We start from the raw sequence: 13,424 nt of genomic DNA on the forward strand, positions 1-13,424 counted from the left end.
CCGAGGCGGGAGCCGCGTTGCTTGCTGGGAAGCGTAGTTCTTTCCCGCCGAGGGGGGAAAGAAGCCACCGATTGGACGATCGGGAGGAAGTTAAGGAGACTCGCGTCCGGAGGTTTTTTTTTAAACCCCTTCATTGCTGAGGTTTTCCCCCACCTCCCTTAGCCTCCTGTGTTTGATAGCAAGAGGGTGGTGGTGGGAAACGGAGACTACGACTCCCGGCACCCCCTGCGCTCCAGCGCCTGCGGGAAAGATGGGAGACGAAGAGGAGAAGCAGCAGCCGCGCGTGCTGCAAATGGTAAGCCCGGGTGGAGGGAGGCGGGCGTCGTTGTTCTAGGCTAGCAGGCAGAAATCCAACCGGTGAAGCCTAAAGCAAATCAGCAACCCCCCCTAGCTAACCCTAACCCTAGCTATCTACCTATGGTTATATCTATTATTTATCTCTATATATATCCCCCCGCTCTCTTTTGCGATTTATCTATCATTTACATATATCATCTATCTCTAATCTCTATCATTTATCTATCTAGTAGAAGATGGTGTTTGATTTCGTTGTACGAGGTGCAATGACAATAAAGTAAACTAAACTATTTCTATCATCTATCATGTTTATCGATCTGTTTATATCTACAGTTTATCATCTATCTCTACATCATCTCTATATATATCATCCAGCTCTATCTCTCTATATTTACGGTTATATCATCTATATATCATCTCTGTATCTACGGTTTATCATTTCTCTCTCTCTCTCTCTCTCTCTCTCTCTCTCTCTCTCTCTCTCTCTATATATATATATATATATATATATATATATATATATATAATCTATATCATCTATCTCGGTGTCGGGTTTCGGTTCAATGTGTGGAATTATTTTCATGGTCATGAAGGGCATTGAAAATGGTGTTTGATTTCGTTGTACAAGGTGCAATGACAATAAAGTAAACTAAACTATCATCTATTTCTATCATCTACTGGATACACTATTATCTCTACTTAAATATATGGTTTATCATCTATTTGTTTTCGTAGATTTTCACGGGTACAGGTATGTAGGTCTAGGTGTGTTCGGGTCTTTTCCTGTGTAAGATTAAGAGTATCTTGGCGATGTTTCGGCGAGGTCCCACTCGCCATCCTCAGGCTGGTGCTTTCGGCTTTGTGCCAGTGCAAGCAGTGTGTGATCGGAGCTGCCGTCTCTCTGTAAATACTGGTGTGTGGGGGGCTGGTATGCTGGGCTGGTTGGCTGTGCTGCTACCTCTTGATTGGTTGATGTTGGTATAATGGGCTGTGTGATGGCCTTGTAAGTTTTGTTGTGGAGATATCCTGGATCTTGTGCTGTAATCTCCTGGGTCATTTGTTTTGTAGTGATCTTTTTTCCATTAGCCTCTCGTGTTTTAACGGCTTGGGTAATGGGTTGTGTGATGGGCTTGTGATGGGCTTGCAATAGATGATGGGCTTATCTACCTATATATATCATCTATATCATCTATCTATATATATATCATCTCTCTATCAATCTATTTATATCTACGATTTATCTATCATCCATCCATCCATATGGGTTTTTTAAGGGCTAATGTAGCAGGTGGAAATCTATCAGGTGAAGCTTTCACCTCGGCTTTTTAGTTATTCAAAAGTCATCCTCCTCCCCATCCTCATGATTAGCAGTTGCCATGGCTAAGCAAGGCACTTGTTGAGTGAGCTTTACTGCGAGTGAGTGAGCCCCATTTTACAGCTGTTTTGCCACTGGTGTTAAGCGAATCACTGCAGTTCTTAATGAATCTGGCTTCCCCTATTCGCTTTACTAGCCGGATGGGAAGCTCGCAAAAGATGATCATATGAACCCGGGACAGTACAACTGTCATAAACACATCCCGGTGGCCAAACACCCAAATTTTGATCCCATGATCATGGGGATGCTCCCACGGTCGCTTGCCACTGAAAAAAAGTCAGGAGTCCCTTTTTTTTAGTGCCTTTGTAACTTCAAACAGTAACGTCAAACAAATGATTGTAAGTCAAGGACTAAGATAGTTGGGGGATGGATATAGAGCAGGGGTCTCCGACCTTGGCAACTTTAAGACTTATGGACTTCTGTTGGAAGAATTATCCTTCTGGATTCAGTTCCAAGTGGGGAAGAAAGACACTGGAAACATGGTGGCTGCTTGGAAAGATGGTTTAATGGTGGACAGGATCACATGCCTCGGGTGAAGAAAGAAGGAAGAAAGACTGAGATGCTGAGAGACCCTTAGTTTGATAACTTCTGTTGGGCCCCACCTTATAGTGTTTCCTGTTCCTGTGTAAGAAAGGTATCCCATTGGCTGTCAGACTCCCGGGGTGGTGGTGGTCTTAACTAACTTTGTAGGCTTTGTCTGGATCACATGGCTTCACCTGAGTGCTGGCTGATGCAATCTTCCCAGACCAGGTGGTGAGATTGGTAGAGGCCTTTATTATGTGGAATACTCTGGCCAGGCCTTAATGGGCCATTAGCAAAGGTCTGGGGGCTGAGTTTCTGCCTCTCTGAGTTGAGTTTCTGCTTCTGAGTTTCTACTCTTTTTAGGGGAAATATTCTGCCTTTTCAATATTTCCTAGGATACTTCATTTTTTTCTAGGAGAGGTGTGGGTTTTAACTTCCAACACTTCCATAAGTCTTAAAGTCTCAAAGAATTCCACAAGCCTTAAAGTTGCCAAGGTTGGAGACCCCTGATATAGAGAACTAGTTCAAATACCCATGCTTCACTACGAAACTATGTGGTCGGGCTTAGTATTGGGGGAGGAAAATAAGGGGGGGGCGGAAATTTTGCCTCTGCCTACCAGCATCCATCGGTATTCATCTGGCTAGTGTCCTGTCAGTGTGTGACAGAGTTGAGGACTGTTTGGAAACTGAAACAGTATTTGCTGTATGAGCAAGAAGGAGACAGCCTAAAGCTGTTTGGTGCTGCTGTGAAACTCAAACAGAAACTCCTCTCCTCTGCTTGTGTTTTACATTTGGACATATTTATTTTTAGGTGGGGAGGGGGAGTTGAATTCCTCAGCATCAGAGCGTGTTAATAATAATAATATAGGAAATGCTAATGCTCTGATGGTCATTTTGAAAAATCCTTTCTTAGTGAGCACCTAGAAGGAACATAGGTGCCAGATTTCAAGTTTGTATGCTTTATAGTTCTGGAGATTTTGTGATGAGTTTTCTTTCTCTTCCTCTGTCTGTAGGTACGAGCTGAGGGGTCAGATAAGACCTGTATCACCTTTGTGCTCAACAATGAAGATCACACCCTCGGCAATTCTTTGAGATACATGATTATGAAAAAGTAAGCAAAAAGGTTCCTGTATGCTTATATCTCTAGTTCTCAAGCATCCTTAAGACCAAGCTGCTAACATTTGGTACCAAACTGCCAAAGAAGAGCAGCATTTTTTTTCCAGATATATTTTCTTATTTTTTTAAAAAAGGAGTAGTTATATTAAGCATTCCGTGACCTGAAGAGCGACATTTCCTTAAAACTGCATCCATAGACAATTTCATGGAGACAAAAATAGTTTGCCATTCCATTTTTCTTCGAGGAGAGTTGCTTTTGGTCTTTCTACACAGCATTCAAGCATTTTCGGACCGCCTTGCCCAGATTCAAGAAAAATGGGCCCATCGTCCTATCAAAAATCTGGGTGATCTGATTGGTATCTGTTTTTTTTTTCCAACCCAGGTTAGATAAACCTAGTCTGAAAATGGGCACCAATGTTTGTTGTTGTTAGTTGTGAAGTCATGTCCAATCAATCGTGAGCCCATGGAGAACATTCCTCCAGGCCTTCCTGTCCTCTACCATCTACCAGAGTCCGACTGCTTCAGTGACTCCATCCAGCCACCTCATTCTCTTCCATTCCCTTCTTCTGCCTTCCATCATTCCCAGCGTCCTTCTCATGAGGTGGCCAAAGTCTTTGAGTTTCATCTTCAGGATCTGACCTTCTAAAGAGCAGTCAGGGTTGATCCCCTCTGGGGCTGACCGGTTGAATGGCCTTGCAGTCCAAGGGACTTGCAGGAGTCTTTCTTCTCCAGCACCAGAGTTCAAAGGCCTCCATTCTTCGGTGCTCAGCCTTTCTTTTTGAGTACTAAATGTAAAGCCTAGCCTTTCCTGGTGTATAACTTTCAGAGTATTGGACACAAAGAGAACATTCTTTGATTTTTTTTCATCTCCTCTGCCTCTGTCACAATCTTCTCTCTCTTTCCCTGCAGCCCTGAAGTTGAGTTTTGTGGTTACAGCATCACCCATCCTTCGGAAAGCAAAATCAACTTCCGCATCCAGACCAGAGGTGAGAGCACCCAGTTCTTCTTCCTGGACGGCCCATGGAATGGGCCAGGCAGCTTCTCCTTTTCTTTTATTTGTTTATTTTTTTTAATAACTTTTATTGAAAATTTAAAACATTAAAATACAAGATACAAATATTTAAAATGAAACTGTTGTGTATATTACAATCCATGGGGGCAATGCTTACATTTCAATTGTTATTCCAGTGCGTATTTTATACTCCTATTTGTTCTTATGTATATACCTGTATCTTTCTAAATTATACATTCCTTATTTATTTAATTGCTTAGTTCTGTCATTTATCCAATGGTATCAATTTTCCCATACTATATCAAAAACAGTCTTCCTTCTCTTTTAATTCTAATGAAAGTTTGTCCATTTCCGTGCAGTCGAAAATCTTTTGGATAATTGAACTATCTGTCGGCATAGAATCTCCTTTCCAACATTGTGCGAGTGCTAATCTCACTGCTGTTATTATATGCAGGATTAAATATTTTATTTCTTTCGTATAATTCCCTTTGATGATTCCCAGAAGAAATACTTCTGCTTTAATTTCTATTTGGACTTTTGTAATTTCTTTTAACCATTTTCATATTTTGGTTCAATATTTCTTAACTTAGCCACCACATGTGAAAGAAGGTACCCTGTAATTGCTTACATTTCCAACAATTTGGACTTAAATTAGGATACATTTTAGTCAATCTCGAAGGGATTAGATACCACCGATAGCACATTTTATATTGATTTTTTAATATGATGCTGATTTCGCTATTGCATAGCATTTTTTTTCCAGATCTTTTCCCAATCCTCCAGTTTTATATTATGTCCCAAATAGCTTCTTCTTTTCATGGGAAATCTTGTGCCTGCTTTTTCAGCTCATGAGCTCCATTGCCCTAGAGAAGCTTGTCTTTCCAAAACAATGACATGTCACCATTGAAGGGCAAGGAGGGAGTGGATTGTGCACTAATTTGCCATTAAGCCACAGCACGGATTGCGTCTATAAAAGAGCTGTGTAAAAAGTTCAGCTTCTGGTATAGCTAAAACTTTTTGGGCCTCCTGATTGCACTATGTCAACATTTCAACTTTCTCTCCTCCCTCCCCGATTTCTGTTAAAAAGCAAAGCAGATCTCTTTTAAGTTTTGCAGAGATTTAAGGCATCCTTCCCTCCTTAAAACGAAAGATACTTTGAATGGATTCAATACACAAATACACAAATTGGATTCTTTCCTCATTCAGCGTAGCCTTTGACATGTCATTTGGACTCTGGTATGACTCTCAAACCAAGAGAAATTTTGCATCGTGGCTTAGGATGTAAGATTATTGGCTAAGAGGCTGAGGAATGAAAAGTTCCCAGATAAATGCTGCTTCTGGTATGAATTTGAACAAACCCAAGGTCCTTCCCATCGAGTTGAAGGGAGAATATCGCTAAGTACGGAGACTGCTCTGAGAATTGTACTTAAAGTGTGTATATGAAATGGGTTGCCTCTTCAGATGCTACACGGCTATTACGCGTGCAGCTTGCTTTGGATAAGTTGGTGGTTTGTCACTGATGACCAAGAATTGCATGCAAGGTTATATGCCAAATATATAGGCAGCAAAAATTGCAGAGAAAGTCCCAAAAGTCAAAATCAGCGTTAATCAGTGCCCCGACTCTTGCATGAAATAACTCCATTGGGGCAGGTTTTTGTTCGCGCTGGACTGGCTGCCATCTTGATTATTATTATTTTTTTGCCTTCTTTTCTACTACACTACTGCAAACAGGCAAGGAGATGCAGAGGCCTCAGCTCCTTGCTCTGATGTAGGCTTCCCAAGATCATGAAGCAGATTCCTCATCCCGATAAAACCCCTTTTATTTAGGTTTAAGTGAATCCCTCTCCAGCAAAGTCCCTTCATGAGAATTCCTCTCCAGTCTTTCATGAGATTTCACAACTAGAGACCTTTATCAGGCTTGGAGAGTTGCCAGGCCGACATATCTTCCAAACGCCACGCTGTAGCAGCAATGACTTGGCAAGAAGTCAAGAACAGATCTTCAACCTAATGAATTGAACTAATTGCCTCTTGCAAATACCACTCCCCTTTTGCTCCTCTTTATTTCCGACGGGAGGGGCCATTCACTGTCTACCTGAGCCCTTGTTCCTTAACTGTTCCCTTCTGGCAGCTCTGTGCATGAGCACACTGGGAACAGGCTCCAGCTGTTCTTCTGCCCTACTGATCTCCAACACCGAAGGCAGCTGATAATTATCAGATGGCCCTGGCCCCATCTCTGCCTCTGACGCAAAGCACTAGTCAGAGCCTTCCCCAGACTGCAGGACTGGCCCATGCTTCTCCCCAACCTCCTCACTGTCCGAGTCTGCCACCAGCTCCACTGACCACTAATGGGCCACAACACTCCTTTTCTAGTCTTCCATGCTCATGGCAGAAGGGGTTATTTTTAAAAAAATGCAGCCTAATTACTGTTCACATTATTATTTTACAAGGGAAAGACACAAATTGGAGGATCAATTATTTTTTATCCTATTGGGGCTCTGGGGGATTTGTATGGATTCTAGTGTTCCATGTTGCTATTTCATGATTTTTGACAACCTTACTGATGAGGCTTCCTAAAGTCTGATAATGTCGGCAGCGTACAAATAATGTAATATAAATAAAACTGATTTTTTTCCCCCTCTCTGATCGCACAGGAGGCCTACCTGCTATAGACGTGTTCCAGAAGGGACTGGAAGACCTTATGGGTGTCTGCCAACACATCCTTAACACATTTGAGGTGAGTCAGTGCAATTTGCTTGGCACAGAAGGATATAACATCTAGACCAGGGGTCTTCAAACTTGACAGCTTAAAGACTTGTGGACTTCAACTCCCAGAATTCCTCCTCTGGTCATGTTAGCTCAGGAATTCTGGGACTTGAAGTCCACAAGTCTTTAAGCTGCCAAGTTTGAAGACCCTTGACCTAGATAAAGACAGAAGGCTGCAGGTAAAACTTAAGGCCAAGTCCTGAGGTTTCGGAGCAGGGAGTAAGTAAGAAATCTGAAATAGAACATCTTGAAACCCCCATTAGAAAGTGATACTTAGGGGATTGTCAAAATCAGCAGGATGAAATAAGCACAAATGGGCACAAATAGCGTTTAGGTTTTATATACCACTCCATAGCACTTTAGAGCAGTGGTCGCCAACCAGTGGGCCAGGGACCACTGGTGGTCCATGAGAAAATTTTGGTGGTCTGCAGAGAAATGTCACCCACGAAGCAATTAATCCAGGCAGCATGGGAACAGAAGGCTGCGCTGCCCACATGGCCCGTGGGAACACAAGGCTTGCATCGCTTGCATTGCAAACAACATGAGGTAGTGAGGGGAGGGGGGAAAGGGCGGGGACGGGGGGAAACTTGCCCCTGGTGCTTCTTTCTGCTTCTTTCTTCTGCTTTTGGCTCCACGCAAGGAAACCAGCAAAAGGCTTTCTTTCGCTCCTCCAAACTCCACCAGAAATGAGTCTTTGGGACCCCGCAAGGCATCCTTGCTCCAAGAGGCTGTGCCAACACAAGAAGCCTCACAAAGACTCATTTCTGGCAGAGTTTGGGGGAGAGAAAGAAAGGCTTCTGCTGCTTCTGCTGCTTTCCTTGCATGAAGCCAAAAGTCTCTCTCTCTCCCCCTGAGAACGGAGCTGCGATCCCAAATAAAGAATGATCGATTAGTAGGAAAACCGGGAGGGGAATTTTCCCGCAGACTTTTTGGGGGGATTTTCCCAGGGTCTCTGATCTGCGGGATTTAAAATTACGAGTTTGGTGGTCCCTGAGGTCCAAAAGGCTGGAGACCCCCTGTTTTAGAGCATGCTCGGAGTGGTTTACAACACAGAAGTATTATTTGAATGTTGCCCCTAACAATCTGGGTCCTCATTTAGAATAGAGTAGAATAGAGCTGGGAGGGACCTTGGAGGTCTTCTAGTCCAGCCCCCTGCTCAATCAGGAGACCCTATGCCACTTCAGACAAATGGCTGTGCAATCTCTTCTTAAAAACCTCCAGTAATGGAGCACCTGCAACTTCTGAAGGCAAGGAGTTCCACTGTTTAATTGTCCTCCCTGTTAGGAAGTTTCTCCTTAATTCCAGGTTGCTTCTCTCCTTGATTAGTTTCCATCCATTTGTTTCTTATCCTGCCTTCTGGTGCTTTGGAAAATAGGTTGACCCCCCCCACTTCTTTGTGGAAGCCCCTCAAATACTGAAAACACTGCGATTATGTTGCCCCTAGCCCTTCTTTTCTCTCGACTAGCCATACCCAGTTCCATGGTCCTGCCAGATGCCCCTGCAAAGAGCTTGGGTTGCATTCAAAGGAGGCTAGAATCAGAGTCGCCTGAACCGTGAGAAGGGCGGCAAATAAATTTGATAACTCAATAAAATAATAAATAAACAAGGGGATCTTAATAAAACCATTATTGGTGGCCATTTTCATGCCGGGATGGTGTAAACAACCGACATCCCTTAATCAAGGGACTGGACTAGCTGGCTTTTGTTGAAGTGCTTCTCTCTGATTCTGTAGCACAAAAAGTCAGGATCTTTCTTTGTTTTTTTTTCTATTGCAGGCAAGCGTAGAAGAATACAAAGCCATGAAGGACGTGACAATGCAATAGTATGTCGACAGCCGCATAATGGATAAAACTCTGCCTACAGCAACGGGTTGAGAAGCTAGGACTTATTAAAAAGACATTTTGTTTTTGCTTTTTTTAAAATAAAAATCTCTTTTTTTAAGGCCTGTGTGATGGGATCTATAGTCTCCCTTTCGGGCAAGGGTCCCCAAATTATTATTTTTTTAAATCTCTCTTTTTCTAAGGCCTGCGTGACGGGGTCCCCAAACTTAGCAACTCAAAGACTTGTGGACTTCAACTCCCAGAATTCCTCAGCCAGCATAGCTGGGAGTTGAAGTCCACAAGTCTTCCGAGTTGCCAAGTTTGGAGATATTTGCTTTTAGGGTTTATAACGCATCCTATCGTCAGAGAGCAGCGAGAATCCTACATTAATACTGCAGGATTTTTTTTATCCAGTGGTGGTAACTCTTTTCAAGATGTCATGTTTGTGAGGGGTATATTTTCAGCGGATGGCTCAACCAAATTTGAAATTTCCTTTTTTTTTTTTAAAGCTATCCGAATAGGTGCGTGGGATGTTCTCCTCCAAGCCATTGAGAGTTAAGGTGGCTATACTAGTAGAAAGGTGTCTAAAAGGACATCCAGAGGGAGAAGGCTGAAAGGTTCCACTTCTTGTGAACTAGCTTCTGGCAATGGTGATATCTGAGACCCTGGGAATGGTTGCCACAGTCTCTGTTGCACTGAAATATACATCCTGTTTTGGTTGCCATAATACAGGAAGGATGTCAAACTCAATTTTGTTGATGGCCACATCAGGGTTGGGGTTGACCTCAGGGGGGCCCAGCTGGGCAGGACCAATTGGATGGGTGTGGCCAGCTTGAGGCCACTCATTGGGCATGGCCAACTGGGTGGGTGTGGCTATTGATCGTATCTTTTCAGCTATAATTGTAGACCTGAGATCTGCTAATACAGACGTTGCCATCACTAATATCTGTAACCTTTTTATTCAGCATTTTATTGAGAGAAAAAAAAGTTATTTTAGTCCACGTTATGGTTTACACAGACCGTCAGAAAATCCTAAATCCTAATGTTACATTGAGACTATTACAAACTCTTCAGAGGCTACTCAAGTTAAAAGTAAAATAAAGAAAGCACAGTTGCTGTTCTTTGGATCAGCTGGAATTTGGGAATGTTTGGATTCAAAATTAAATATCTCTTAGATCATCTTTCCGAATTCAATTAGAGGCCTGGGTTGTTGGCAGAGGCTTCCTAAACCGATGGCCTCCATGCCAGGTAGGAATTTCAGATGTTCAAATCTGGAATAAACCAGGCCATGGAAAGCTCCTCCAATAGAAGCCTAAAGCTAATTTAGCTTTATTCCTTAACTTATGACAATTTGTCTGTGCAGATTTTCAGCCATCCAGGTCACGGTTGCCTTAAAGGTGCTTTTTTCAAGAGGCGACTGGACTTCCTTGTTTTTCCTCTTGTTAAGATGTTTCACTTCTCATCCAAGAAGTTTCTTCAGCTCTGACTGGATGTGGGGAATGGAAGGATTTATACCCCGTGCAGACAGATCTGGTCATTTGCATTTTTTTAGAGAGTCGAATGTGTGTATGAACAGATTTCCAGAAAAATTTTAGACTATAGGAACCATTTGCCCTTCAGTCTGAGATGTAGGCAACACGGACTCATAGTCAACATCCTGTGCGTGTGCTCAACAGTGAAGGGACACGGGGCAGAAAACATCCAGCAGCCACGAAGGCTCCACACCCATTTGCACTACTCAGGTGACCCTGAAGACACATAAACCTCCAAGTGGCCTCAACGACCCCTTAAAAGGATGCAAATGACCAGCTGTCTACAAATCCTTCCATTGCCCACCATCCAGTCAGAGCTGAAGAAGCGTCTTGGATGAGAAGCGAAACCTCTTCAAGAGAAAAAACAAGAAAGTTGCCTCCTGAAAAAGCACCTTTGGGATCATGACAATTTGTTTAATGTTTTGATGGTGTCAGGAAAAGCGATTTAACAACCCATCCTCAGAGTTTAACAACTGTCGCAGTCACAATTCAGGCACTTGGCAACTGGTGCGCATTTATAATGGCTGCAGTGTTTGGCAGTCATGTGATCACAATTTCTGACCTTCGCAGCTGGCTTCTAACAAAATCAGTTGGGGAAGCTGGATTTGCTTAATGACTGTGATTCACTTAATGATGATACGATTCACTTACCAACCACAGTAAATTGGTCGTTGTTATATTGGTCCAGCTTAGTGTGAAATTCTGGTCCCCAATCGTCGTAAGTCGAGAAATACCTTTAGGACAGGGGTGTCAAACTCGATTTCATTGAAGGCCGCATTGGGGTTGTGTTTGACCTCAGAGGGTGGGGGGTAAAGCCAGAGTGGGTGTGGCCAGCTTGACGTCATTTGTTCCAGGGGCACCTGTGGCGGCCTGAGCGTTTTCCCAGCGAAAACAGGCTCCCGAGCTCCGTTTCCGGCTGCGATGGCCTCCTGCAACCCTCTGCCAGCGAAAACAGAGCTCGGGAGGGCCACGCGTGGGCCAGTTCCTCGCTCAGTTTCCAGGGTGGCCCCATGGGCCAGGTGTCAGTCTCCAAGCATCCTCCTCCTTGTCTTTCCGGCTGCCATAGAAACGGGGGGGAGGGAAGAATAATTGGCCTTCGTGGGGGAAGAGTGCTAGAGGATGAAATTGGAGAATTGTAAAAGTTGGGATGTTTTCCTGACTATGCTTACTTGCTTACTTCACAGATGTAGCCTCTTATCTGTCTAAGCCAGGGGTATTCAAACTTGATCGCTTTAAGACTTGTAAACTTTAACTCCAGAATTCCTCCTCCAGTCATATTAGCTCAGGAATTCTGGGAGTTGAAGTCCCCAAGTCTTAAACTTGCCAAGTTTGAAGACCCTTGTAATAGATGATAGATACATAAATAGATAGATGATTGATTGATAGATAGGTAAATAGGTATGGAGAGAGAGAGATGATAGATTAGATAGATAGATAGATAGATAGATAGATAGATAGATAGATAGATAGATAGATAGATAGATAGATAGATAGATAGATGATAGATGGATGATAGATCAGGGGTCTTCAAACTTGATCGCTTTAAGACTTGTGAACTTCAACTCCCAGAATTCCTTCTTCAGTCATGTTAGTTCAGAAATTCTGGGAGTTGAAGTCCACAAGTGTTAAACTTGCCAAGTTTCAAGACCCTTGGTCTAAGCCAAGGTCAGCCTGTCTGAAACGCCACCTGAAGATGCCCCACATGACATAAATTATACATCACTGATTGGATGGCCAGTTTGAACTCTTGCAGGTGGGAACATGGGGTAACTTTCTATATGTGATTTTCACACCTATTGCCTCAGATCTTGTATTTCTACCGATGCTACCACTTCAAATTCAGTAAAAGTCCTTTTTTCTATAACAATGGAGTCTAAGGTTTTCTTTCTTGGGTTTTGAATGGACCTGACACCAGGTCTAAACACCTCGCGAGCCAGAACCTTGGTTTTTGACACCCCTGGTCTAGGAGGTTTAGGCCGAAGGAAAGACACTAAACTTGACTGATGTATTCCCAGTAAATGGATCTAGGATTATAATTTTAGTCTTTTATCAGTAAAATATTTAATTCGCTTCCTAGCATGAGGAATATAATAAAAGCAAAGCCGTTTGTTTAAAAAGGGTAGGGGTAAGGGGTAAAGTTAGAAATATTAGCAAGATCCAGAACACAGGCAATGTGGATGCATTCCTGAGCGTCTCATCTTTCAGGATTTGCTGTTGTATCCTAAGCAAATAATCCTTTCTAAATAGGAGAATATAATATAATACATATAATCAGCCCCTAGGTTGGCAATGTATTAGAATATCTATACTAAGAGATTGGGACATACTTATATACATACATACATGTTTCTGGAGTGGTAAAAGGTAAGAGATTCTGTAAAATCTGTTGCTTTCGAGATTCATGACCACTGGATCTACTCTCTCTGTTCTTAAGGATACAATTGGCTAGGTTCAGCGTGCCCTGTGTTGACAGTTGTGGTGGCTCACTGTGTATCACAGTGATAAATCCACCCGTGTGTTGTTAGTTTATGCTTTTGTTAACTTGGATTCTAGCAAAACAAGATTCCACCAACTATTAGTGAGACAGGCATCAAATTGAATCTATTTGAGACTTGCTCCAGATCTTCAGCTTCATGGGTGATGTGTTCTTCTAAGGCAGAGGTCTCCAAGCTTGGCAACTTTAAGATTTGTGTACTTCAACTCCCAGAATTCTCCAGCCAGAAGAGACTCCCAGATTCTGGGAGTTGAAGTCTATAAGTCTTAAAGTTGCCAAGTTTGGGGACCTCTGTTCTAAGGACATCTCAAGTTTATTATCCTCTAGAGCAATAAAATACAATTTCAGTATTTTTTGTGGGGTCTATTTCCTGACATGACCTAAACTGGAGAGGCTGCTATCAATCTTGAAAGTCAGAGAGAGAGATTCTCTTTCTCCTCTTATGACATAGACAGTCAAGGTAGCTCAATCTTGAGTTTCCTTCTCACACCCT

At 42.8% G+C, this 13,424-nt stretch overlaps 1 protein-coding gene across 1 annotated transcript; it reads left to right on the top strand.

The window, feature by feature from the left end:
• The first annotated feature begins 43 nt into the window (after positions 1–43).
• On the top strand, positions 44–9,026 carry LOC113437831 (DNA-directed RNA polymerases I and III subunit RPAC2-like). The gene is made up of 5 exons (XM_026703000.2): positions 44–295; positions 3,208–3,305; positions 4,220–4,296; positions 6,974–7,056; positions 8,861–9,026. Exons 1-5 carry the CDS (start codon positions 251–253, stop codon positions 8,906–8,908), a joined length of 351 nt encoding a protein of 116 aa, XP_026558785.1. The 5' UTR covers positions 44–250; the 3' UTR covers positions 8,909–9,026.
• The last annotated feature ends 4,398 nt before the right edge of the window (positions 9,027–13,424 follow it).

Source organism: Pseudonaja textilis, chromosome 12, assembly GCF_049901715.1.
Source record: "Pseudonaja textilis isolate UNSWEBS1 chromosome 12, rPseTex1.2, whole genome shotgun sequence".
Classification (NCBI taxonomy): domain Eukaryota; kingdom Metazoa; phylum Chordata; class Lepidosauria; order Squamata; family Elapidae; genus Pseudonaja; species Pseudonaja textilis.

Bases quoted from the DNA above. Each gene is read 5' to 3' on its own strand.
- LOC113437831 (XM_026703000.2), top strand. From the start codon at position 251: ATGGGAGACGAAGAGGAGAAGCAGCAGCCGCGCGTGCTGCAAATG. The intron at 296-3,207 runs GTAAGCCCGGGT...CTCTGTCTGTAG, and splicing joins AGCCGCGCGTGCTGCAAATG to GTACGAGCTGAGGGGTCAGA. The intron at 7,057-8,860 runs GTGAGTCAGTGC...TTTCTATTGCAG, and splicing joins ACATCCTTAACACATTTGAG to GCAAGCGTAGAAGAATACAA.